This window comes from Fusarium oxysporum, chromosome 11 (genome assembly GCF_000149955.1).
Source record: "Fusarium oxysporum f. sp. lycopersici 4287 chromosome 11, whole genome shotgun sequence".
In the NCBI taxonomy this organism is placed as follows: domain Eukaryota; kingdom Fungi; phylum Ascomycota; class Sordariomycetes; order Hypocreales; family Nectriaceae; genus Fusarium; species Fusarium oxysporum.
Genome location: NC_030996.1, coordinates 2,107,363 through 2,130,957, shown reverse-complemented (window position 1 = coordinate 2,130,957; position 23,595 = coordinate 2,107,363). Strand labels below are relative to the sequence as shown.

The 23,595-nt window shown below is 48.2% G+C and overlaps 11 protein-coding genes across 11 annotated transcripts; 4 read left to right on the top strand and 7 right to left on the bottom strand.

The window, feature by feature from the left end:
- Positions 1-339: 339 nt before the first annotated feature.
- Positions 340-2,406, top strand: FOXG_10172 (uncharacterized protein; the record flags this gene model as incomplete). The annotated part of the gene is made up of 4 exons (XM_018389413.1): positions 340-423; positions 491-611; positions 686-814; positions 872-2,406. The coding sequence occupies 4 exons, from the start codon at positions 340-342 to the stop codon at positions 2,404-2,406; spliced, it is 1,869 nt and encodes a 622-aa protein (XP_018247678.1).
- A 578-nt stretch (positions 2,407-2,984) lies between these two features.
- Positions 2,985-4,068, bottom strand: FOXG_10171 (uncharacterized protein; the record flags this gene model as incomplete). The annotated part of the gene is made up of 4 exons (XM_018389412.1): positions 2,985-3,139; positions 3,191-3,515; positions 3,571-3,684; positions 3,892-4,068. 4 exons carry the CDS (start codon positions 4,066-4,068, stop codon positions 2,985-2,987), a joined length of 771 nt encoding a protein of 256 aa, XP_018247677.1.
- Positions 4,069-4,355: 287 nt separating this feature from the next.
- FOXG_10170 (uncharacterized protein) lies at positions 4,356-6,906 on the top strand. The gene is made up of 6 exons (XM_018389411.1): positions 4,356-4,593; positions 4,654-4,667; positions 4,731-4,868; positions 4,932-5,106; positions 5,183-6,384; positions 6,445-6,906. Exons 1-6 carry the CDS (start codon positions 4,502-4,504, stop codon positions 6,594-6,596), a joined length of 1,773 nt encoding a protein of 590 aa, XP_018247676.1. The 5' UTR covers positions 4,356-4,501; the 3' UTR covers positions 6,597-6,906.
- On the bottom strand, positions 6,807-9,226 carry FOXG_10169 (uncharacterized protein). Its single transcript, XM_018389410.1, has 3 exons — positions 8,567-9,226; positions 8,009-8,505; positions 6,807-7,951 (listed from the first exon to the last, which is right to left on the bottom strand). The coding sequence occupies exons 1-3, from the start codon at positions 8,734-8,736 to the stop codon at positions 6,957-6,959; spliced, it is 1,662 nt and encodes a 553-aa protein (XP_018247675.1). The 5' UTR covers positions 8,737-9,226; the 3' UTR covers positions 6,807-6,956.
- A 1,791-nt stretch (positions 9,227-11,017) lies between these two features.
- FOXG_10168 (uncharacterized protein) lies at positions 11,018-12,328 on the bottom strand. The gene is made up of 4 exons (XM_018389409.1): positions 12,175-12,328; positions 12,078-12,124; positions 11,994-12,031; positions 11,018-11,940 (listed from the first exon to the last, which is right to left on the bottom strand). The coding sequence occupies exons 1-4, from the start codon at positions 12,251-12,253 to the stop codon at positions 11,379-11,381; spliced, it is 726 nt and encodes a 241-aa protein (XP_018247674.1). The 5' UTR covers positions 12,254-12,328; the 3' UTR covers positions 11,018-11,378.
- A 1,242-nt stretch (positions 12,329-13,570) lies between these two features.
- FOXG_10167 (uncharacterized protein) lies at positions 13,571-15,618 on the bottom strand. The gene is made up of 4 exons (XM_018389408.1): positions 15,086-15,618; positions 14,794-15,029; positions 14,471-14,696; positions 13,571-14,412 (listed from the first exon to the last, which is right to left on the bottom strand). Exons 1-4 carry the CDS (start codon positions 15,353-15,355, stop codon positions 13,696-13,698), a joined length of 1,449 nt encoding a protein of 482 aa, XP_018247673.1. The 5' UTR covers positions 15,356-15,618; the 3' UTR covers positions 13,571-13,695.
- A 294-nt stretch (positions 15,619-15,912) lies between these two features.
- FOXG_10166 (uncharacterized protein) lies at positions 15,913-17,681 on the top strand. Its single transcript, XM_018389407.1, has one exon. It carries the CDS (start codon positions 16,257-16,259, stop codon positions 17,151-17,153), a length of 897 nt encoding a protein of 298 aa, XP_018247672.1. The 5' UTR covers positions 15,913-16,256; the 3' UTR covers positions 17,154-17,681.
- On the bottom strand, positions 17,634-19,010 carry FOXG_10165 (CMGC protein kinase; the record flags this gene model as incomplete). The annotated part of the gene is made up of 2 exons (XM_018389406.1): positions 17,634-18,361; positions 18,416-19,010. 2 exons carry the CDS (start codon positions 19,008-19,010, stop codon positions 17,634-17,636), a joined length of 1,323 nt encoding a protein of 440 aa, XP_018247671.1.
- A 276-nt stretch (positions 19,011-19,286) lies between these two features.
- On the bottom strand, positions 19,287-20,308 carry FOXG_10164 (uncharacterized protein; the record flags this gene model as incomplete). The annotated part of the gene is made up of 3 exons (XM_018389405.1): positions 19,722-20,308; positions 19,562-19,663; positions 19,287-19,480 (listed from the first exon to the last, which is right to left on the bottom strand). Exons 1-3 carry the CDS (start codon positions 20,299-20,301, stop codon positions 19,287-19,289), a joined length of 876 nt encoding a protein of 291 aa, XP_018247670.1. The 5' UTR covers positions 20,302-20,308.
- Positions 20,309-20,772: 464 nt separating this feature from the next.
- Positions 20,773-21,570, top strand: FOXG_10163 (uncharacterized protein; the record flags this gene model as incomplete). The annotated part of the gene is made up of 1 exon (XM_018389404.1): positions 20,773-21,570. One exon carries the CDS (start codon positions 20,773-20,775, stop codon positions 21,568-21,570), a length of 798 nt encoding a protein of 265 aa, XP_018247669.1.
- Positions 21,571-22,068: 498 nt separating this feature from the next.
- Positions 22,069-23,592, bottom strand: FOXG_10162 (uncharacterized protein; the record flags this gene model as incomplete). The annotated part of the gene is made up of 1 exon (XM_018389403.1): positions 22,069-23,592. The coding sequence occupies one exon, from the start codon at positions 23,590-23,592 to the stop codon at positions 22,069-22,071; it is 1,524 nt and encodes a 507-aa protein (XP_018247668.1).
- Between the last annotated feature and the right edge of the window lie 3 nt (positions 23,593-23,595).

Here is a 23,595-nt window from a genome sequence, read left to right as displayed (position 1 = left end):
ACAGCTCTGCATCATGCTAGTTGTTCCTCCGTGTTATGGCGGGGTGCGTTGCGCCTCAAAAACCTCGGAGGATCTGCAAGCTAGCGACGGAGGAACTCAGATAGACCCATAAATCCAACTCACTTTCGCCGCATAGACCCCGCATTCAGTGTTTTGTGACTGTCTGCTACAGGGGACAATTCAGTGGCGTCTGGGGATACCGAGGATAGCGGCACTCGCATTCTACAATGGACCCGGCTACCTTCCATATAAGTCCTCAGAATGAGATGCAATGTCTGGTATAGACACAGCCTAGCAACTTGAATTTCCCGATTACTTCTCTTGTCGCTATCGCATACAATGGAAGAAACTCAAGTGATCATTGTTGGAGGCGGTCCAGCAGGTCTCGCCCTGGGACTATCACTAGCCCGACTGAAGATCCATGTTAGTAGCCACCATTTCGACCATTACAGCACCCTGATGTTCAGTACTGACAATTCACTCTTGCCAGTCCGTCATTCTTGAAAAAGAAGCAGAGATAACCACAGACCCCAGAGGCGTATTCCTCACCGGAGATGCCGTCAGAATACTACATAGCCTCGGGATCAACGATCTAGCGGGCATAGGTCATGGTAAGTCCACACGTTTCGAAAGCAAATTCACCTGCATACTGAGTCGCATCATGTACTAATCTCTAGTGACACAGAAATGCCACATATTAATGTTCATCGTGGTGCATTCAATGCTCCCTCATTCTTCTCAATTCGCATTGGGGACATCAACAGTCTTGAACAAGCCTTACCTGAAGGCATTCTGCAAATGCAGCCCCGTCTAGGTATGGTTTCTCTTAAGTCCCACGGATGCGTGTCTTCTATGCTAACAGCAGATACAGAGGGGGCTTTGAGGAAGGCTATTGAGGAGTCAAAGTTCTGTTCACTACGTACAGCCTGCGAAGTGGTCTCGCGGTCTGAACAAGATCCACCAGTGATCAACTTCAGCGACAGCCAAGGCACACGACAGCAGATCAAAGGAGAATGGCTCATCGGCGCCGACGGAAAACTAGGTATTGTCCGAAAGCGCTTTCTCGAACCAACAGTGGGCATCAAGCAAGAAGCTGGACTCTATCCTTACAGCGGTACTTGGATAGCCGCCAATCTGAAGATGAAGCTCCCGACTCCCGAGACTCATCCTGACTTCCCACTTTGGAAGTTTGGGTACTCGCCACAAGAGGTTTATGATCTTTTCTGGCCTATCGGATGGCACTTTTGCACTCCGCCAGGAAAGGCTACGGCTTCCGGAAGATTTGGTCCTTATGAGGAAAGACTTTGGCGCCATGAGTTTGCTCAGGATGAAGCGCTTATCAAGGATAATTCGGAAGAGCTGTTCTGGGAGCATATTACCCCGATGATTACTCTTGAGGAAGACAGAAGCCGCAAGCATGAGTTCGATGGCCCTGTGAAGTATCCACAAGATTGCATCGAGATTCTGCGCTGTCGACCATTTCACTTTGTCCACAAGGTTGTTGACCGCTGGTTCAGTGGACGAACTATCCTCATCGGCGACGCAGCGCACGTCTTTCCACCTTTCGCCGGTCAAGGTATTGGCAGTGGCGTCAGAGACGCTCACCAACTCGCATGGAGGTTAGCTCTGATGCTCCATCCAGACTCCAAGCCCGAAAACCACGACAAACTGCTCAAGTGCTGGGAAGCCGAGCGACGTCAGAGCATCAACGACGCAGCGCGATTCTCCATGATCAACGGCCGCATCTGCAACAATGAGCCATCTTTATGGTTACGTTTCTGTTTCCGGCTTTTGATGTCTCTGCATGGCACGCCTCTTTTTCGGTATGTGGACTATATGTCTTATAAAGAGAAGAAGGGCTTTTCGGATGTTGAAAATGGGTTCTTTGTCAGGGGACGAACAGGTGGTTCCCGTCTGCCTCAGATACACATGAGATCAAAGGGCCAAGTAGGATCATTCTTATCGGATGAACTTTTACGAAAGGACAATACGATCTTCACTCTGGCGGTTGTTAGTGACGGGGAACGAGCCAATCAACTTAGTCTATACGCCGAAGCAAGGGCCGCAGTCCAAGAAGCCGGACTTTCATCCGTCATCTCAAACGATGCCGTCGTTATTTACGATGCACAGTCGGGAGACTCATCACTAGGTCAAAAGACACTTTCAGACATAAATGGAGAGTTTGGTCATCTCACGGTCTGTTCACCTTCACAAGTCCCTGCCGCTAATGGACGTCTGGCGAATGGATACGACAGCTCAGTCTTTGTCAAGCGTCTTGGGAGAGCCACGAAATTTGCCATTATTCGACCCGACTTTTTTGTCTTTGCTTGTGCTTCTGACTATGCTGGGCTGGTCAACTCGCTGAACTCGTTGAGAAGTTTTATTGGGTTCTGCAGGAATAAATAGTGTATATAATACAGAGCTAGAAACGTGCTATGTAGTTTTGTGGCATCTAGCTGTTCTTCTCTTGATTATTTCTTGCGAATTGATAGTTTATTGCTTATGCTCTTTAATCCTTGGTATCTGAGAGAAGTATAGAAGTAATTAATTTGGTTCCAGTGCTTGAAATAGAAATAATAGGATAAATTATATCTTCTAAAACATCCAGTAAGGTAATAGTAGCCACAGAATCTCGTGTTATCATTTAAGACACTAATTCAAATATAAGTGGCAGCATTTAGATATACGTACCTGACACTGAGTTGACCTTTACTCGCCAGTGGATTTCACGCCTTTGATAACATGCGCAAAGAGGATAGTAAGGCACTACGTTGATATTCACTATAAAAACTAATATTAATAAGTTCACTATAGGTCATAACTCTAGACAGATTGCCGCCAAACGGTGTTACATAAATCTGCTAAACAGGAAGATTGCAACTCTCTGTAAAGAGACTACTACACGTGTCAGAAATCCAACTCTGTTAGGTAAATGGTCAGCAAGTCCTCCTTCTACAAGGCTCGCACAGGTGAACGAACGATGCTTACTGAAACTTAATAACATTCCGCAACGTTCCAACCCGCGCCATAGTGACTTCAAGGACATCGCCATCTTTGAGAAACACCTTGGGACTATGGAAGGCACCGACTCCAGCGGGCGTTCCAGTCATGACCGCTGTACCAGCCGGTATGGTTGTTCCTGTACCAAGTCTGTTAGCAATGATCCGGCTCGTGCGCAATGGTGAAGTACCTTGACTCATATGGCTAAGAATCTGCTCTGGCGAGAACACCATATCCTTCTTAAACTCCGCTACCTGCCTGACCTCTCCATTGACCCTTGCTTCTACTGAAAAGCTTGAACCATCACCAAATATGGCTGGGCTGATCAATGCAGGACCAATGGGGGCAAACTTGTCGAAAGCCTTAGCGAAAAAGAATTGACCGGCAGAATGCTTAGGAAGCTGGTACATGCGACAGGAAACATCGTTTCCTACGGTGTAACCCAGGATGTAGTCCTTGGCTTCCTTGGGAGATATGTCGTGACATTGTTTAGAGGTGACAAATACAAGCTCGCCCTGTAAAGTAATTAGTTCCAGGTAGAACCAATTTGTAGTGAGGGTGGTGTCCTACCTCGTAGTCTGGAAGACTCTTTGCGCAGAAGTCATTGATTGGGATGTCTTCGTCTGGGTTTGCAAGGGACGCAGCTGGTTTGGTCCATAGAGGAGGAACCGATGTCAAGGTGAGCTGGAATCCTGTTAGCGATTGACTCGGAGCGAACTTTCTGTTTCACTTTTGTATACCGAAGCTTCTTTGGCATGACTGCGATAGTTCAATCCAACGCAGTACAAAGGCAGATCATCTCTTGGCAGTGGTGCTAACAGCTTGGCTCAGTTAGCATAATGAATTCGTGAAGGCTTTATTTTACTGAAGTTATAACACAAAGAGACTTACACGACGAATTGTTACTGTTCTGGTCTCATGGTTATCCGTCAAGTCATGTAACGACTTGACCGCGCTGACTTTGGTCCCAACAGTCGGCGGGCCTTGAGCATCGGGACCAAGATCGGCGAAATATGTCTCCCTGTCCTCTTCAGACTCAAGCTTGATAAGTACAGAGAAATTGGCCATCGTGTTGGTATGTCACAGGGTATGTTGCCAATCCATAATTCCCCATTGATATCAGTGTTTAAATACATCTTCTCTGCAAATAGGTCCTTTTGTGGTACTTCGGCAGAAGCTGCTTGTCCTGCGATGCTAAAACGCGGGGAAACATAAACTGCGGCGGATCTCAAGTTTTGACTTTTAAGATCCTCCGACGCGGGATTAGCTGCATTGAAACTGCCGAGGTTGGTTAGTCATCGGAAATAATGCCTGAATAATCCCTCGGAGCATCTCGTGAATCCACAATCTCGACCATTTCTCGCTCAGTCGCATCATCCGATTGCATCAGAGCATAAACGAGACCCAGTAACCCGGTACTGGTCTTCCGTATACGAGTATTCATCGACAAGCGGCGTATTTATTGCTGATCTTGGATCGAGAGTATTTCCGATACGAGGAAATGTCTGCGTCACCGTCTTCAGGCGGCGGAACATTCGGCGCAGCTACCTCTGCTCATCGGCTGAGCACCAGAGTCTGTGACAATTGCATTCGGTTCGTAGACCCCGCATCCACTCTCGGCACCGCGGTATCTGACAAATCTCCGGCTTGCAGCTCCAAAGTCAGATGTGAGATATCCCGACAATCTCTGACGGCAAGCCGCTAGGGCTAACTAATTCGACCGGCTACAGGTGATCTCGGTCAGCCGTCATGCACCCGTTGTCTCGAGCGCGGCAAGACATGTAGCTACTCAACAACACGTCGCCGGCCTGGGCCAGCGCCGGGCTCCGGGCGCCAGCCACGGGCAATCCGTAATCGGAGGCATTCTGGTAAGAGTTATTTGTGTATTGATAAGGCATTGCGGTATCTAATCACTTAACTTAATGCCATAGAGGACACTACCATATACGGCAATTCTATCTCCGAAGACACTATCTCTTTAGCTGCAGCCGTTTCAGATCTGCCCTCTGAAAGTCCTGTGAGCCTTGTTACTTCACATGCACCTACTCAAGTTAGCAATCAATCGTCACAAGGTCCAAACATCTTACCCGAAGAGGAAGCATATCTGTAAGAAACGACCCCGCATGGTCATATAACTCCCGGCAATATGAGCGTTCTCATGTCTTTCCGCTAATCATTTCAGGGCTGATGAGTACTTCAAATCCATAAATGAAGCCATACCTCTATTCTCTACAGCAGCAGTACTAAGCAGCAAGAATATTCTCTCAGACTGCAGCAGTGAACTCGTTGAAGCATTGCTTCTCATCACAGCCAAACTCCTCGGCTCCAAATTTGCATCGACTCATTTTGACCTCGACGGTCGCATAGACCAAATCCTAAGCAACACGACTCTTCAAGAAGATACAGCCGGTGACTTTCCAAGTCTCGACCTCTTTCGGAAGTTCTGCTTACTCGTCTTCTATGAATTCCACCAATTCCCTGGCCAACAAGCCTGGATGCGGATAGGAAAGATCGTCCGGCTGGCGTATTGGATGGGCCTTGATCGTCTGGACATAATCCAATCTGTTTCCCCAGAGTGGTCCAATGTGAGCGATGCGGACCTTCAAAACTGGAAACTTGTCTGGTGGTGTGTATATCGTCTTGACTCGTACGCCAACCTCTCATCCGGCACACCGTACCAAGTTGATGAACGACTTGTCAATACGTCTTTAAATCATCAGTGTCAGCTTTCTCAAGGTTTTGCTGCCCCGTGCAGGTTACCTCACGATCCGCGTGGTCTTCCCGACCTTCTCTTGCTTGTCAAGGCTGGTAGCGAAAACAGCTTACTTTTCAACATCCATCTCATCACCATCACTGTCTTGCGTCAATTCGGCAGAGCAATGAGTATGCGCTATTTGGTTCCTCACGAGAGCCTCATGGCGATCTTACTCGACGCAGAACGTACGCTATCTGCAATACGTCTAGCCTTACCACGGAACTTCTTGAACCCTGGAAGAAACGCGTTCATGAATGAGTCAAATACAAATCACCACGCGAGATTAGCCTCGGTGCTTCATCTACATATGGCTCAACTGCTAGCTGCCCTCGCGAGCTGCTACTATCTTCCAGAAGGGGACGATTGGACGCTTAGCTGGCAACGTGTTCTGGAAACCTGCCAGAACATAGCGGGGATAGCAGAGAAATGGGACAGCAATTACACTCTCACCGTGGACCCAGCACTTTCGCTCATCAGCTTGACGGCGCTTGTTTTCTTGGATATTCACAAGAAGTATACTGAAAGTACTAACACATATCTCATATCCGAGATTGAGAATTGCGAACTTCTTCTTTTGCTCCAACTTGAGCAATTCTCAGCTCATTGGAAGCTTCCAAGTTTATTAATTTGTAAGTCTAACCGTCAAGGCTATTCTTCTGCTAAATCTCGCCTCTAACGATTTGTATCAGTGTCATTCAAGAGCTTCAAGGAGTCGGTGACAGGTCCTCTCTCTTATCCACACATCCAACTTATCCTGTCCCGGTTTGAGAGTCCTTTACACCCAAGATGGTTACAGTTCCTGTCATCTGCTCAAACGCATCTCGAGAACGTGATATGGTGACATGGTACTTGAAGTCAAATTTGGAGATATTTCTTCTTGTTTCCACGAATCCTTGTCTCATCAGATCAGCTGTCTGAATCACCATCTTCTTGTATCAAATTCCTATTTGAGATGGCGTCAGTTTTGGATGTCAAATGTAGAGTCAACGTTTAGTACACATCATATAACGACCGCCCAGGCACTAGCTTAGATCACAGTAGTCACGAGGAATGGGAATGTTATCCATCAATAAAGGTATATAGCATTAAACTCATTCAGCTAGCTCATTAGACTAGATCAAAAACAATTATCGTAGACGGGCAGATACGCGTTTGCTAACTATCGCGCTGCCCTCCTCGCGTGAATGTGAGAAGACGTTACTTAGACCTTGCTGGGAGCAACCTCGTGGACCTCCTGATCCAGAGAAGAAACTCTCTCGGTCTCCTTGCTGAGAACCTCCTTCTCAACGTGCTCGAGATCGACATCAGCCACAGCGGCGTTGTCACCATCGATAACCTTGGCCAACTCCTCAAGAGTAGGTCCACGAGTCTCAACATACATGAAGAAGATGAAAAGAACCTCACCAGCGACCCAGATGGTGTAGATAAGGTAGAGTCTCCAGGTGTTGCCACCGTAGCCAGTTTCCTTCTCGCCTTCGGGGACGGCGGGAGCTTGCCAGGCCTTGAACGCCAGAGGATTGAGATAGTTGTTGAGCAGAAGAGCGATTTGGACCGAAATGTTGAGGAACATCAGACCCTTGGCACGGAGAGAGTAGGGGAGAATCTCGACAGCATAACCGATCAAGAGACCAGACCAACAAGTCGAGTAAAAGACACCATGAAGCCAGACAAGGAAGATCATGGCGTTGTTGGCGCCAGGGGCCTGGTGCTGCTCGTGGAGACCGCAGGTAAGGGTCCAGAAGAGTAGAGTCAGGCACATACCACCAGTGGCGAAGAGGAAAGAGAAGCGACGGTTAAGGCGTTCGACGAGGAGAGCGCAGCCGATAGAGACAAATAGATCGAGAATAGTCTTTCCGGCAGTGATGATAAGACGTTCGTTCTCGCTATCGAGACCAGCGTTGATGTAGAGACGGGCAGAGTAGTTGGAGACAACACCATTGCCTGACCACTGGGAGAAGAGACCGAGGGAGAAGAGGACGAGGAGACGGTAGCGGTTACCCTTGGTCTTGAAGAAGTCGGTATATCGGGAACTGTTGTTGGCGAGCTGCTCGGCCTTGATGGTGTCGCGGATCTCACGGTACTCGAATTGGACAGTTGGGTGGTTCTCGTTGCCGTTGGCGTGGTATTTAGAGAGGATGTGAAGTGCTTCGTCCTGGCGGTCCTTGGCGATGAGAAATCGAGGGGATTCGGGGATCCCTAGAGGACATTTGTTAGCAAAATCTTGGAATGATTCCATTCAGGAGATTAACTTACACCAGAGAATCACGAGCTGAATGAGACCGGGAGCACCCTGGAGGATGGCGGGGAATCGCCACGACCAGTCACTGTTGCCGCCACCCCAGTAGTGAGTACCGAAGCAAGTCCAGGAAACAAGCAGAGAACCCATGTTCCAGAGACAGTTATAAACAGTGGTGAAACGAGCACGGTGCTGAGGATGGCACAGCTCAGCGAGAAGCATAGGAGAGGCAATCTGAGCGAACGAGTTGCCGAAACCGAGAAGAACACGACCGCCAGAGTAGGTAGCGTAATCGGGAGCTCCAGCCTGCAGACCGGCGCCAATAGCCATGAGGATAAAGCCGAGAGCGATACAAGGGCGACGTCCCCAGCGATCAGCGATAACAGGGACAAGAGGGATAGAGGCGACTGAACCGATTTGATAGAGAGCGACCAAAAGACCGAGTCTGCTACCCTCGGGCTTGTCGAAGAAGTCATTCCAGGTGTCAAAGTTTTGAACGACACCCATGTACATACTAAGAAACGCGCCAAGTCAGCGACTGAATGAATCACCAGAAAGTTCGGGGAATGCCTTACCCATCCCAACCAGTTCCCATAGAGGAAACACAAAGAACGCATGCGTAGAAGGTCAAGACCCTCAGGCCGGGGTCCTTGTACCAAGTAACATGCTCGAACTTGGGAGCTTCCTCCTGAAGCTTCTTTGTCTTCTCGTCGACGCCGAGGCCGATGATGTCCTTGATACCCATGACGATTTCTCAATCGAGGGGGGAAAGTGTTAAAAGTGCAGTAGAGTGAATTTATTCTTCTGCCAGAAGCACTCTGTGGCTTAGCAGATTGTTGTTGAGGTGAAGAGTGAAAGCAAGACTGACAAAAAATGGGGGGAGATCCCTGGATAGATATAGAAAACGCGTCGAGTGAGGCCAGAGCAAATCTGAAATGTGACGGGCGTGCGGACCGGGTGCAGACCCCAGATTGACGGAAGAACCGAGCAGGCAAAAGACAGCAATGAATGAATCAAATGGCAGGCGTCCGCTTAACGGTGGGTTCCACTCACTGTTCGGAATGGGCGATCTTGTTCCACCTTGGCTGTCTTGGAAGTCTTGGTAGTCATGAGTCCCAAGCCAAGATGGAGGCCGGGCCGCCCTCATTTCAGCAGGGGTGAAGAAATGGAGAAAGTGAAATCGACAGTCACAAGCTGGGGGATCTGTGCCTTGACTCCACTGTGCTTCTTTGAACTGATGTTGTTGCACGGAGCACCCCGTAGACTAAAGCATTATTATAATGGGGCTCTGCGATTAAGCCGCCCATGGGGGTGATTTTCGCTATTAGCCTGTTACCGAAAAGGGGCCTTCTCATCTCGCCACGGGGGTTTTTCGCGAGGAACACCATGCTACAACATCGTCTTTTGTCTGTCAGGCACCGCATCAAATTTTTTTGCATCTGATCTGATCTTTTGGCTAGAATCGTCGGGCCCAAACGTGCGACAGACATAGCATCATGGACATGACCGATGCTTACGCTTACGGGACTGGGCTCTGTAGATCCCATTTTGCCTGTAGCACGACGTTCTTGGGGCAGCCATCAAATTAAGCTGTGCCTTCGATATTTGCCATCTTCCAAGACAATCTTGAAGCCATCAATAAGCCATCGAACATCGAAAAATGAAGAAAACACGGCGAGAATGAAATTCCACGTGGTGCGGAATCATGACCCGTGACTTTTGCTCAGGCGGCTTCGGGGATATTCTCCAGTCTTGGCCTAGAGTGGCATTTGGCTAAATACGGGTAAATGCGGGTAAATAAACAACCTTATATCGGTCCGCCAATCACGACCTGATACCGAATTCTCTTTTGATCGATCAATGCGATTTATCGTGTTGGTCTTCGTAAAACCCGAATATTAAAAAACATGCAAATCCCGAGTTATTCTCGGCATGCCAGCTGAAATAGCCATGTTGCGAATAGCGGCAATTGTCATGTGCACGGAATTTAGCCGCCGTTGGACCTAGAACCTGCACGTCGCATGATGATCCTAGAACAGCCCAAAGCCAAGACTATAAACTGGAGACGACAGAGGTTCTCAACCGTCTCCCAAGACCTTGGCGCTCACGAACCCAATTTTCTTTGTGTCGACGATATCTCCACTTAACAAGACTTGTCCTGAGCTCGACCCGCCCTTGTTTGACATGGAGTTCAGGAACCGAGGGCCGAAATTCCCCAGACCCAGATTCTGAGATATCCACTGTTTTCAGGTGTCGAGCGTGACTGATCTGATGGGCTGAATCGACTCCGCCACGAGAAATAGGACGTTCAGCTGACGATGTCGCCGGCTTCCTATCGTATTGTGTCAAGATGCACTGACATAGAATGGATTCTGCCTCTGTTACGCGATTGCAATGGCTGGGCTTGAGACCAAGTTCGTTTGCGCAATGCCAAGGGAGACTTCTCCATCTCTAATAATGGATAGGTTAGAAGAGATATAAGGGACCCTTCTGATAATAGCAGATTACTATACTTTAGAAGCCATTGATTCCTGGACTGTTATATCATGCAGCGTTATTGTGGGCGTGGAATCACCTGTTTGCAATGTGAAAAGATTAAAAATTCAGTTGATTAAGAAAACGCGAACATAAAATATAAAGAAACTGAGTTTCTTAATAAAAAACGTACTTCTCAATTTCTATAGTACTCCCCATATAATAGCAGCTTGTATACTTCCATGTATTTCGAGCTCTGTAAAATGATAATGCTTTCTAATACTCTATAGCCTAGGGTAGGTACATCTCAGACGCGATTCAACGCGTGAAGGTTGCGCGAATATCCACTCTGGATAATGGGTCGTTCAGAGACATCTAGGCTGAAACATGTTAATTTACCCATTATGAGCCACTGCCACGGTTCTCGATGCAGCATGCTTGATGGTTTCCTGCGTGTGGCAATTACCAAGACTCTTGGCCCTCGGAAAGCTATGGATTTACCCAGCGGTCTCACGCACACAGTCAGAACATCGTCATTCAAGGATAGTGATTGGGCTATGAACTTATCCAAAAGGAACATCGAGGTAGCCAAGCTGCCAAGCAAGCTTGTGGATGTGAGAAAACTACTTGGCGCGGAGAAAACATCAACCCCAGGGGGAATGGAGATCGGCAGACGCGACCCACCTGGATCTCTTAACAAATATGAGAATTAAAATGGTTCTCTTCAACAAGAACCTGGGGAAAAGACAGTGATGATTATAGTCGATGGATAGATAATATATTGCCAAATACTATGCATCGAGAAATATCAAAGTCTTGAATGTCCAATCAGCTGAATGAAAACTCGACTGAACAGGGTAATTAGCCTAAATTCACCCAACCTCATTTCGCGCCCATCCCTTATCGATAGCATCAGGTATTCCTCTCCGTCCAAGGTCTCAGCCCATCCAGGAATTTAGTATGAACGTCTCCATCTCCGGTTATTCTCAGCACCTCCTTGTACTCCTTCTCGCCAAGACACTGGAAAAACAGCAAAATACCCGCCCAGATGAAATCAGCATAGCTCACTACATCGCCCAACAAAAACGGCCCAGAAGTATCCTCCTCCAGCAGGGCCGTGATCTCACGCGCGAACGGCTCCGCTCTGTCAAAAGCTCCAGGGGAGTGCTTTTCTCCGTACTCGTAGAGAGGCATGCCGACGTCTTGTAAACGCGTGGCGAGGAAGAAATCGATGCTCTTTTCGCCGATGATGTTTTTGGCGACGCCGGGGACGTAGACTGGAACCATTTCTGTCATGAATTTAATCATTGATGCGCGAAGGCGGTCTTGCATTGGGTTGTTCAGGTGTACACTAGGCTCGGGGTACTTTTCCTCGATGACGTCGACGATCTTGTAAGAGTCCATTATGTATGAGCCGTCAGGCAATTGAATTGCTGGGCATGTGAAGGGTGCGCCTTGTTCATTTGGGGATACACTTTACCGAACTGTTAATGAAGCTCAAAAGATGTGGCTGAGGTTTGTACTCACTGTTCACTAAGGCGCTCCTTGATTTCGGGATATTCAAGCTACATACGTCAGTAAAATTGTCATGGAACTGCTCTGAGAACTTGCCCATTCGGTCTTATAATCGAGGCCTTTATAATTGAGAAGTAATCTCGCTGCAGCTCATGTTAGTGCCGAACATAGTTTGGTAATTATGGAGACTGACTTCTCCAGGTATTCATCGACCAGCAAACCTGGGGCGACCTGCTGGGAATATCGAAGAATATGATTTTGTTGGTGGACATGCTGCTGTTGGTCTCTGCCTTTCGGTTTGCGATATGATGTTGGCCTGTCTGTATAATGCCGAAACAGCCTCACGGGGATAATTAAGGGAATTCGCTGGCTGATAAGATATCTCAAGATATAAATAGTAACAGTATCGTTATCGCCTGATTAATCAGCAATTCAGACGCGGACCAATAACACAATGGCATCATATCTTCCCCTCACATGATGGATATTAGCACAATCCTTCAAAGCCAAAAGCAGAAGGTGAGAATGTTGCGCTGTTGAAAATAGATACTAAAAATGTTTCTTAATAAGCATTTATTTATAGCAGTATTTAGACTATAAGCTATTGGCCCAGAATTAGAGGGTCCTCCTCGACGCGACGGACCAACTTTCATAATCAGCATCTGGTAAATTAGGGACCACTTCCTCGGCCTCAAACAGGATTCTGACAACCTCTTCATGACGAAACTCTGCTGCGTAAGATGGAGCCATGCGTTGTAGAATCTGTCTGTCTGGATTAACTGGACGACTTACCAAACGAAAACTAACTACTGGAGCATGATTGTGCGCTGTTGCATATATCAGGGCTGTTATTCCGATGCTGTCTTCAGCTTCGGGGTCTGCCTGGTTAATAGCGAGCAATTGTTCCATAACTTCTTTGTGTCCATTATCGGCGGTATACATGAACGGCGTCCAACCCTAATCATCTCTTATGTTTGCTGGTATGGCTATTTCCAAAAAGCTCACCACGTCTGCGGCCAGTCCATAGAATGCCGCTCAATCCAGCCCTGTTGCTTCAGGATCACTGATCCTAGGACGACGCCTAATTCAATTGTTAAGAAAAGTGTATAAAAGGGACGAAGATTGGGCTAGGTCTGCTACTCCTAGCCATGGAGCGATATGGGCTTGGCTTCTGAGAGATGAGATTAGTGGACAATTAGGACTACTTTCAGAAGGATGATAACCCGAATTAGTGGTGGTATGGAATTATGAGGGTTATAGATTCAGTAGCTCTCTAATCTCCTTTGACTCCAGCGGGCTTGGTTTCAAAGGCTGCAAAGCAAATAAGAAACACGCATCTGTTATGCTCCGAATAGCCATTGCCGCACGCAGTCTTCGAGACAGCTTGGTGAAATAGTGACTGCATGTTCCTGGTAAGTTTCCCGACCAATTGTTTATTCCCCCTGGTGGGCCAACCTCAGGGAGCAAGACAACTTCTAATACAGAGGCAACGTGCCAAACATACCCAATTAGTCTAAGATCCACTAAAACTACACTAAACTTACCTAAGTCTTTTCATTGTTTATGATAGACGTCCTAAGTTTTCTGGCCTCCCCTAGGCTGACCAAAATGAAGTCTATAATACCAGAATTAAAGATCTGAGAGATTGTATTGCCCCCAAAGAATAATAATATTGCCTTTGAATTTACCAGAGATAAAGCCTAGGTGGACTAACCTATAATCCTCCAGGCAGGAACGGTAAATACCTATTTACTGTCAAGTACACCTCAGCAGGCTGTAACCTCAGTGAGATCAGGTCTTCGATGTAGATATAGAAACGACAAAGACAATACACAAAACACGCGACAGTGATGGGGATGATTACCCGGAGCGGAACTTCCATTTCCGGATCCTGGTCCTCTGACAGATTCCTCCAGACCCTTGCTCGTTCAACAAAGCGCAAGAACCTGCGCCGTCCAAAGGTGACTCGGCGTTGAGACTCCATCTCAATGGACTCCATACTGTTGGTCCTGAGTTGGCTGCTGAGCTGAGCGATTGGTGCTCCTTGTTTGCTTTTGCTGGGTTTGAACATCTCAAACGCATAGTAGCCTCCTCCATAGATACTAAACGCGGCATGATAAGCACTACAGATCCTCCACAAAAGCTTTTCGGAGGCTGTGGGAAACTGAAAGTTCCATGCGAGGACGAATATGACGCTGAAACCGATCAAGATTAGCGCCGCTCCTGGAGCAAACCACGGCTCGGGGATGAGCCAGATATCTGAAGGTACTCGATCCCAAGGTGTTCGGGAAACGGGTCGAGATACAAAATTTATTCGTAGCTTATGTGCTAATGAGACATAATATCTCCAATGAGCGTCTATGCCGAACTGTCTTCTGCTGATAAAGTCTAAAGGGGTTCGGTAATAATCGAGTTGAAGCCCAGGATGGGTCTATTCATTAGTCCGTTAGTCTTCGTGTTTAACTCGATCGGAGATCGGATCAACCTACATTGCATCTAGCATACTCACGAATTTCTTCGACGGTGATATTGTCTTTTGTGTTGATGAATTGAGGCTTGGAAATAGAGGGTTTATGATACCAGAGAACCGATATCATGAATGTAATAAAGCAGAATGATAGTGTCGTTAACTCCAAGGTTGAGATCGGATATCCTTTATGGATACGTGCAAGTTCCTTGATAGTAAACCATGCGGCTTGAAACACCGTAATAATGCTGCCAAGAAATGAGCTCAATACAATAGGAACAACTCCATCGAGGTAAGACGTACGACAAGCGTCAGTTTCACCTCGCACCTCTGTGGTATACTGACCGTGAGAGCGTATCCACCGAATTGCGCTCCTTGATCTCCAGTTTATCTATGTCTGGGAATTCGATAAAACCGTGTTTAACGAGGTAGTGGAATTGCTTAGCGTCGATTGGGAAGCTCTTGCCATCGGCGATAGAGTAGTCAGGCGCTGTAAGATGAAGACAGCCCATGTCCACAAAGAAACCATGTATGAGCTTCCATTTTTGACCTCTGCTCAAGTGACTGTCTCTCTTAAAAGCCTGTCACGATAGTGTTAGTTACAGCGTCCTGGCTTATATAGTTTTGCCCGTTTTACCTTGACACTTGACCGAGCACTGGAAAACTGTCCCAACGCGATGCCGAAAAGAAAGTCTGGCCCAAGAAATGTGATAATGGCGAGATTGAACTTGTCGAGAAGGGGGTGGTACCATTTGTCGTGAGGTGAGCCAGCATTAGGGTACGTAGAAACCCAGGCGCATAACAGCAAAGTAACAAGACAGGACCATAAAACGTCGAGAGATCCTCTGTCATCGCTGCTGTCTTTCCAACCAACCAATGGCTGATGGCCAGACGTGTTTGAGCTCATGGTGACTGGCCAGAGGCACCACGGTAGCCGTGAAATAATTTAATTGCTACAATGTGACGACATGTTGACTGGCATGCGTATATTTATCAACCAGCCTCTTCGTTCAATCTGTTTACCAGGACGAATGGACGGTCCATGTTTCCTCGCTCTTGGCCCCCATGGTACAACATCTTCAGCAGAACCAACATGCATATTCGCAACCAACAATCACATTTGTGAAACAATTGTGTGATGACAATTGTCAGGCCAGGAGTCTCTCAATTGCCAAATCCGTCTGCCTGATGCATGTTGGTTCCTCGACTCGATATTTATAAATAATAATTGGCTCTCTCACATACTCGACACGAATGTGTACCGTGCTCCTGCAACGCAATCACATGCAAGTAAACGCTTCGGGCGAGCAGGGCGCCTACGTATTCGTATGTGCGTACTTTGGAGGGGCTGAGCGCTAAACGTGTCGTGTTGAGTGGACGGTTTGGTTTAGCGGGCCAGCTCCGCAGCGCGGCACAAGAGGCTACACCCGTTAAATTGAGCTCATATTGACCAATCGGATTGAGGAGACTCACTCAACGGGCAAATTTGCGCCCCCTGGAGAGCTCCCGGTGAAACCAGCCTCTTTTTCAAGTCGTCAACCAACCAAGCAATTCGTTGCAGAACGTAAGACACACACGTGTCGTCTGTCTTCGTGAACATTTCCTGTTTCAATATCTGCACTATTCCCCTCAGCTCGCCTCTTCCGAATCCTCAGCATTCATCCCACTCGCTTCGACCTGCGTCCGTGTCTTCTCCTGTCTCCTTTCAGCCCACGACAGCTCTCGTGCTGGCCCCCCGCGCTCCCCGCCTCGACCCCGACCCGACCTGCCCGACCGACCTGTTTATACAACCCAAGCCGCTGCCCAAGATGGCTTCCGAGTCTGAGCCATTGATCAATCCCAATCCCAAGCTCCAATCCTACTACAATACCTTCGAGTCGAGAATTGGGTATAAGCTGTTCCTCGGCGACACGCGCCATTTTGGCTACTATGAACATGACACACGATGGCCATTCCCAATCGGCCGCGCGCTTCGGCGCATGGAGGATAAGCTTGGTGAGGCGCTGAACCTTCCCCCCGGGGCCCAAGTTCTCGATGCGGGCTGTGGTGTCGGACACGTCGCGATACGAATGGCCACCAAGTTCAAGTATCGCGTGCAAGCATTCGACGTTGTTTCCCACCATGTTGCCAAAGCCAAGCGCAACGTTGCCCGTGCTGGCTTGCCGGATGGCCAGGTCAGCGTGCGGCGGATGGACTATCACCACCTTGAGTCTTTGGATGACCAGTCAGTCGATGGCATCTACACTATGGAGACGTTCGTGCATGCTACAGACCCCAAGGGCGTCCTTGCCGGCTTCTACCAAAAACTCCGGCCCGGTGGCCACATCGCGCTCTTCGAGTATGACCACGAGTTCATTGACAATTCCACCGATGAAATGGCCAATTCGATGCGCAAGATCAATGACCTTGCTGCGATGCCAACAAATGATCTATCACATCCTGGCGTTTTCAAAGACATGCTTGAGGAGGCCGGCTTTACCGATGTCGTTGTGAGAGACTACTCGGACAAGATCAAGCCTATGACACGACTGTTCTACTTGGTCGCCTACATTCCGTGGCTGTTTGTCACTTTACTGGGCTTGGAGAAGCACTTCATTAACACAGTGGCCGGGGTGGAGTCATATCGGGGCCATGGACGTTGGCACTATGTAGCTATCTCGGCCACAAAACCTGGAGCTAAAATTGAGAGCCCGAAGGAACGATAACTCATCTGCAAGAGAAATGAAATGACCAACGTCCCGAGCAATTGACAGCGACAGGCAATAAGACAGTATTGAGATGACGATGAAGAAGGGTTTTCTGGCTGCTTGGGCGAGGAATAGTTGACATGAGACTATGAGTTATAGAATGAAGCATTGCACTCTTCAGTTTGTTCAGAAAGAAATATCAAGGGAGTTTTCATGGGCAGCATGGGTGTTCGTTATGACTAACTAATTCCACCGAATTAAGCTTAAAAAGAGGCTCAATGGACGATGAATTGGCTAGGATGAAATCGAGATCGGTTTATCTAGCCCGTTCGCTCTAGACGAGAAATCAAGCTAAAATAAATAGTCAGGTTAACCTAAACCATAGATCTGCTGATGATCGTCTTGGGAAAATTGACGACACTTATTAGTTACCCTGGAACATGGCAGCAAACATCACTGACTTATATTTTTATTCAATTGCAAAGGTTAGGAGAAACACTATAGCTTGAACCATTTATGCCTAAGAACCCCCTCCGCATTAGTCCGCATGCAAGGATCATACTTAAACAACTGATACAGTAGGTCCGCCATTAACTTTTGTTCCTCTTCGGGAGTTTCCAATGACTTCTTAGGTCCCTCCTTGTACTTTTCACCCGCATCAAAGATCTCCATCGGTTTGCTCAGCGCCACATCGAGCGACCAATCTTCTTCTTCACGAAGCCATTTCCCATCAGCGTTAAAATACTCTTCGCGTGCCTCCCATTTCGCCCACCACGATTCTGGCAGCTTGCCAAAGAATCTGACCATCTCTGCCAGTAACTCGTCTTTGTCGTAGATCATGTAGAACAGCGGAAGTTGCTCTCTGATCTCGAATAGGGTGCATCCAAGAGCCCAAAGATCACAGGCGGGCCCAATCGTATCAGGGTGTTCAAGAAGGATTTCTGGTGGTAGGTAATTCTCTGGGATGCCGAGGTCTTCTGGGGGTGATGAGAACTTGAACGACTCGCCAAAGTCGATGACACAAATCTCTTCTGAGAGGAATACGTTCCCGAGTTGGGAGATGTCCGCTGGCTGTACAAGGTACTTTGGGCTAGATGATGGAAGGTTTTCTCCTGATTCTGTCTGCACCTGGACTTCCTCGGGGCGCCCTAATAGGGAGAGTAGCTCTTCCTCAGAAAGGTGATCTAGGTTGGCCAACTTGACTAAGACATTGGATGGACGGAAGTCTCGACAGGCACATGTTAGCAGCTTTATGAGGGCCAGTGTCAGTCAAAACTCACCTCCGTGACAAATCTGATTCTTATGTAGGAAGTCCAATGCTTGGGTTGTCTGATAGGCAAATTTCCGTAAGACAGCAGCAGGGTCCTTTTCGAACCTCATCCACAAATGGGGTGACACACAAGGGCCAAGTGGTGGGAGTACCAGGCACTGATGTGTTCCATTTGGTCCCTGAACGGAGAATGAGTCGAGCGGAGACGCGATGAACTGGGCACCAGGCATGGATTGGTCGAGATCCGCCAAGCTGAAGTCAAGAATCTCGTCGGATTTCAAACCGTTGACCATGACTTTGAGGGCGATATAACGGCCCTCTAGTGAGTCCCGACAAAGCCATACGGTGCCGAAGCCTCCATGGCCAAGTTTGTGAATGACTCGATATCCATTTGATGAACCAAGGATGTCTCCAATATGAACAGGATGATAACCACCTTCTTGGTAGTCTTCCAACGGTTCCATACCCCAATTTGAGCCTTTGAGATATGTGCCTTGCGAGGAGGTTGCCCGAACAGGGTGGAGATCGGCAGAGTGGTTAATTGTGCTTTCATCCTCAAATTGACCTTGTGTAGAATGAGGATCATGCGGGGCCTGTGAGTCCATGGCTAATTCGGAAAAATGGAAGGAGCTGTGGCACAATGGAATAGAGCTCTTAGGCACGAACAACATGTGCATGCGAGGCACGAACTTACAGTCCCAGTATCACCTGACACAAAATGAAGATTACCCCTCATGTACACTCAGATCCTATTGGTCACCAAGGTGAGCGATCTATCATCTAGTTTACTAATAAAGAAACCTCAAACCGATGTCAAAGATTGCTCACTATCTTCCTAGCTGCTGCTTCGCCATCAATCCAAAAGGACGGTTGTATAAAGATCAAGTCACCATGTAGCCGCCATCAACTGGCAATGCAACACCGGTGATCCACGTCGACTGTTCGCTTGCGAGAAAAATGGCCGCTTTAGCAACATCCGCCGTCATTCCTAGCGTGCCCCAAGGATGTCGAGCAACAATGGCGGCGCCGAGCGTCTCATCTTGCAGCATCACTCGATCCATCTCGGTCTTGATGACTTCAGAAAGAATTGAAAATTAGTCGATACAGGTCACGGATACGCGAACAGAAGTGTAAGGAGTCGGGCGCTGGAACTCACAACCGGGACAGATGGCATTGACGTGGATCTTGGAGGGGCCATACTCGCGAGCAATGCACTTTGTCATTTGAACAACTGCAGCTTTAGTGGCGCAGTAGGAAACTATAGAGCAAGGCACATTGGTCAGCACTTTAACACCTTGCCGCTTTGTTAGACTGACTATGCTCAACTTCTGGCTTCAAGCCATACACAGACGCTATATTGATGATCCAGCCCCGTTCTCCTGTTGGCCATGGTGTCTGGCGAAGAAATTGACGGATGGCATATTTGCAGCCCAGGAAGGCCGACCTGGCATTGACTGCCCAGGTAGTATCAAAGGTTGAATCATCGGTATCGGCAACGAGCTTCGGCCCAAGCCTTCCCTGTGACTCGAGTGAGATGCCTGCGTTGTTAACCAGCACATCCAGCCTTCCAAACGCCTCTACTGCTGTATGAATAAGGGATTGGATATCTTCTGAACAAGAAACATCTGTGCGGATATAGATAGCTTGACCATCTGTCTCATTGTTGATCATGTCAACAGTGGTCGTTGTGGTGCTCGGGCTATCAGAGCGGAGATCTGCGCAGACAACTTTCCATCCTAGGTCACCATAGTTTATAGCTATTGCTCGACCTAGTCCTGAAGATGCACCTGTTACAATTGCAACTTTGTGGTCCATTCTTGACTGATGAAAAATGTAAGCGTGATAAAAAAAACCCAAGAAAAATGCCGACGTGAGCGATAGACTTGATCTTGTCATGCAGCTGCGACTCTATAGAGAGATTTGAGGCAGCAGTAATTAAAGCGAGACAGTAATATTTAAGTAGACCAAATCAGTTAACTAACGTTAATTGCTAAGTGACGAGTATGGATTGTTCTAGCTCACCACATCTCGCACTTTGATCAGATTAGGAATAGTATCAATCACTTGAATTGTGACCACTCCAAAAATCAAGATATTCAGCTTTCTATTCGCCACGTAATCGGGTTTCGCAATACCACCATATCGAGCTAGTCGGTCAGTAAGCTCCGGAACAAGTTGGCCAGGGGTATAAAGTTCTGCAGCACGCGAGATGAACATAATCATCTACTTGCTCAATCTTGTTATCGCGCTGGCTCCGCTACTTCCTCTTACCGTCTCACGCTACCTCGGCTTCGACACCATTCCTTCTAGTCCCTTCCAGGTCAAGACGTTTGGTTTCTTGGTGATCGTCAGCCTGGCTATTTGGATATGGATCATGAATTCAGCGGCAAAGTCGCCCTTGTGACTGGCGCAACAGGGGGCATTGGTTTCGCTTGTGCACGCCTCCTTGCATCAAAGGGCGCCAGTGTCGCTCTTCTGGACCTAGTTGACGCCACAGACCAATCCCAACGATTGAACCAGCTCTACAATTCTCGAACAATGTCGGTCAAACTCGACATCACTGATAGTGGTGCTGTTGAAGAAGCGGTGGCCATGGTCGTATCGTGGAAAGGGCGCCTTGACTTTGCTGTCAACGCAGCGGGCATATTGCCTGCTGGGGTCAATGTAGATGGCATCGACCCTTTTATCTGGCGTCGCGTGATCGACGTTAACTTGACTGGGACATTTAATTGCATGCAGCACGAGATCCGTACGTTTCTTGAGCTTGGAATTCCAGGCTCCATCGTCAACGTCTCTTCTGACGCCGGGGCCATTGGCACAGTAGGTTGCGCTGCCTACGTCGCTTCCAAGCATGCAGTCAACGGCCTTACCAAAACGGCGGCACTTGAATACGCAAGGAAGGGCATCTGTGTCAACGCTGTAGCGCCTGGGAATATCGACACACCCATGCTGAGCCGGCTTGGTATGTCGGCTGAGGCACTGGGACACGCGACACAGCCTTCAGGGAAATTGGGAAAGGCCGGTGATGTGGCCGATTTGATTGTATTCTTGCTTTCTGAGCGAGCCGGGTTCATAAATGGGTCTATTGTAGCCATTGATGGTGGCACTACAAGTGCGGGCTACTCCAACGGCGATGCATCACAGGTATTTAAGGCAGTACAGTGAGAAAGCCACCGCACAACCGTTATAGACTTAAGACACCGTCTTACGAGGAGTCAAAACTGATACTTGAATACGTAAACCTAAACTATTTCAAAGTGAGACGAGAACAAGGCAAAGAATATGAGTTATTTCAATATCTCTCGAAAAGTCACGGCCACGAGTTGAGACTGGGTTGCGCTTCAAGGAAAAAGCGAACGTAGTTTGAAGGATACCCCGATAGTGAATGATGACGTCATAGCAGAGTGGTGCTATAGATGGCCTCTTGATATTGAATGAGTGAAGTCCTTGATTTTCCGGAACAAGTATAGACACTCGAGTCTGTTTTCAAAGATAACAGACCTCAACAGAGTAGGGAAGCGACAAGTCTTCCACCTCCACCGACAAGGCAGGTTCTGAAATGGGATTATGCGATGCAAGATTATATTTCAGCACCTCCGTTGTAAACGTTGCCCATTCTATTCTATAGTAAGGAACGTCTGTCAGCAACCAGCCAAACCTCATTCAATCGTACTGCTCTGGCTCAGGGGTCTCATATTCTTTGCGGCCGAATGCAACCCAGTATAACAAAGCATACAATGAAACTCCTACAATTACACAAGACACGTAGTTCATCAACCCTGCTTGAACCGGGATGAACGAAGGGAAGCAATAGAAAACAAGTGCAATCGCAGTCCAAAGCAAGACAACGATATTCGACACCAGACCAAGCCTGGGATACCAGAAGGGGCCTGGGGTGATATTCGACCGGCCATACCATAAGAGGCACGCGATGCAGGTAGAGTAGGTTATATACTGTAGGAGGATACCGCCGGAAACCAGAGAATTGAAAGCAAGCTGCGAACCCATGTAGATGCAACCAAGGACAGAAGTCCAGCAACAAGACCAGATATGTGCAAAGACTGGAGTACCATAAGGCTCAGGGGCAATCTGAGAAAGAAATCGATGAAATGGAAATCCCTTGTCTTTGCTGAATGCCCAAGCAATGCGTGACTGCCAAGTATGGATGCCGATTATAGCGCCTGCAGCAGATATCAACACCAGGCTCTGCAACCCCAGCGCTGCAGCAGTGTTGTGTTTGAACGCCTCTTGAAAGACCTGCAGCGACGGCGTGCCTGAGCTGGCAATGTCACTGACCGAGGGAGCCGACAGGAAGAGCGCAAGGATTGTAGGAAGTCCAGTGGCGCTGCCAAGGGCCACTGTCACCAGGAGAGCTTGAGGTATGTTTTTCCGAGGATTCGGAATCTCGTCAGCGAGATGTACTGTGGCATCGAGACAGGAGAAGGCCCAGTTAGGGGCGTTGAGCCCGATCAAAAAGGCCACGCCATTCGACCAGCCCGAGATGTTGTATAGATTGACAAAGAGATTATCTGCAGATTGCTTGTGTGGACTCGCAGCCAGAATGCCGACAAATACAATTATCACGGTGCAGACGGTGAAGACGAGGAGGAAACGGCTGACCCAGGGGAGAACACGTTCAAAGCAATTGAAGGTGAACGCCAGCAGGTTCAGAACCTGAAACCCCACGAACCCCATCCAAGGTTTATAATTGAAGTCTGGATGTGTCACAGACACCATGGCAAAGACTGAGGTAGGCACGGCGAGGCAGACTGAAGCACTGGTGCATACAGCCCCAGCCCATCCTATAATGCCAGTGATATAAGAGAGAAAGCGTCTGTGTTTTGGAGGAGCTAGAACAGCAACCCAGAAGTATTGACCCCCCGAGTGAGGTAGAGCCGATGCAAGCTCACCCAGACTGATGGCAACGCATACAGCGATGACTGCCATGACTAGGAAGCCGTAGATGAAAAGCGGGGGACCTCCGAGAGCGACGCCGCTGGCGAGACCCACGATGAGGGTGATGGCTGTATTGGTAATCGAGTGACCGATGCCCATGGCCGTCCAGACGGTGAAAGGCTTCTGATGCAGCTGAGTGTGCGATCCATCCATGATGGAGATGCTTGGCGCCTGGTGCAGCTGGCTGAGCTGTTGGCTCTTTCGTTCCTTTGAAGGGGCTTCTGTTTCCATTGT

Excerpts from the sequence above, each read along its gene's own strand:
- FOXG_10170 (XM_018389411.1), top strand. The coding sequence starts at position 4,502 with ATGTCTGCGTCACCGTCTTCAGGCGGCGGAACATTCGGCGCAGCTACC. Across the intron at positions 4,869-4,931 it reads CCGTAATCGGAGGCATTCTG|AGGACACTACCATATACGGC; the intron begins GTAAGAGTTATT and ends TTAATGCCATAG. Across the intron at positions 6,385-6,444 it reads GCTTCCAAGTTTATTAATTT|TGTCATTCAAGAGCTTCAAG; the intron begins GTAAGTCTAACC and ends GATTTGTATCAG.
- FOXG_10169 (XM_018389410.1), bottom strand. The coding sequence starts at position 8,736 with ATGGGTATCAAGGACATCATCGGCCTCGGCGTCGACGAGAAGACAAAG. Across the intron at positions 8,506-8,566 it reads ATGGGAACTGGTTGGGATGG|TATGTACATGGGTGTCGTTC; the intron begins GTAAGGCATTCC and ends CGCGTTTCTTAG. Across the intron at positions 7,952-8,008 it reads TCAGCTCGTGATTCTCTGGT|GGATCCCCGAATCCCCTCGA; the intron begins GTAAGTTAATCT and ends AATGTCCTCTAG.
- FOXG_10168 (XM_018389409.1), bottom strand. The coding sequence starts at position 12,253 with ATGTCCACCAACAAAATCATATTCTTCGATATTCCCAGCAGGTCGCCC. Across the intron at positions 12,125-12,174 it reads GTCGATGAATACCTGGAGAA|CGAGATTACTTCTCAATTAT; the intron begins GTCAGTCTCCAT and ends CATGAGCTGCAG. Across the intron at positions 12,032-12,077 it reads TCGATTATAAGACCGAATGG|CTTGAATATCCCGAAATCAA; the intron begins GCAAGTTCTCAG and ends TGACGTATGTAG.
- FOXG_10167 (XM_018389408.1), bottom strand. The coding sequence starts at position 15,355 with ATGAGCTCAAACACGTCTGGCCATCAGCCATTGGTTGGTTGGAAAGAC. Across the intron at positions 15,030-15,085 it reads GTGCTCGGTCAAGTGTCAAG|GCTTTTAAGAGAGACAGTCA; the intron begins GTAAAACGGGCA and ends CTATCGTGACAG. Across the intron at positions 14,697-14,793 it reads TCGGTGGATACGCTCTCACG|CATTATTACGGTGTTTCAAG; the intron begins GTCAGTATACCA and ends ATTTCTTGGCAG.
- FOXG_10166 (XM_018389407.1), top strand. The coding sequence starts at position 16,257 with ATGGCTTCCGAGTCTGAGCCATTGATCAATCCCAATCCCAAGCTCCAA.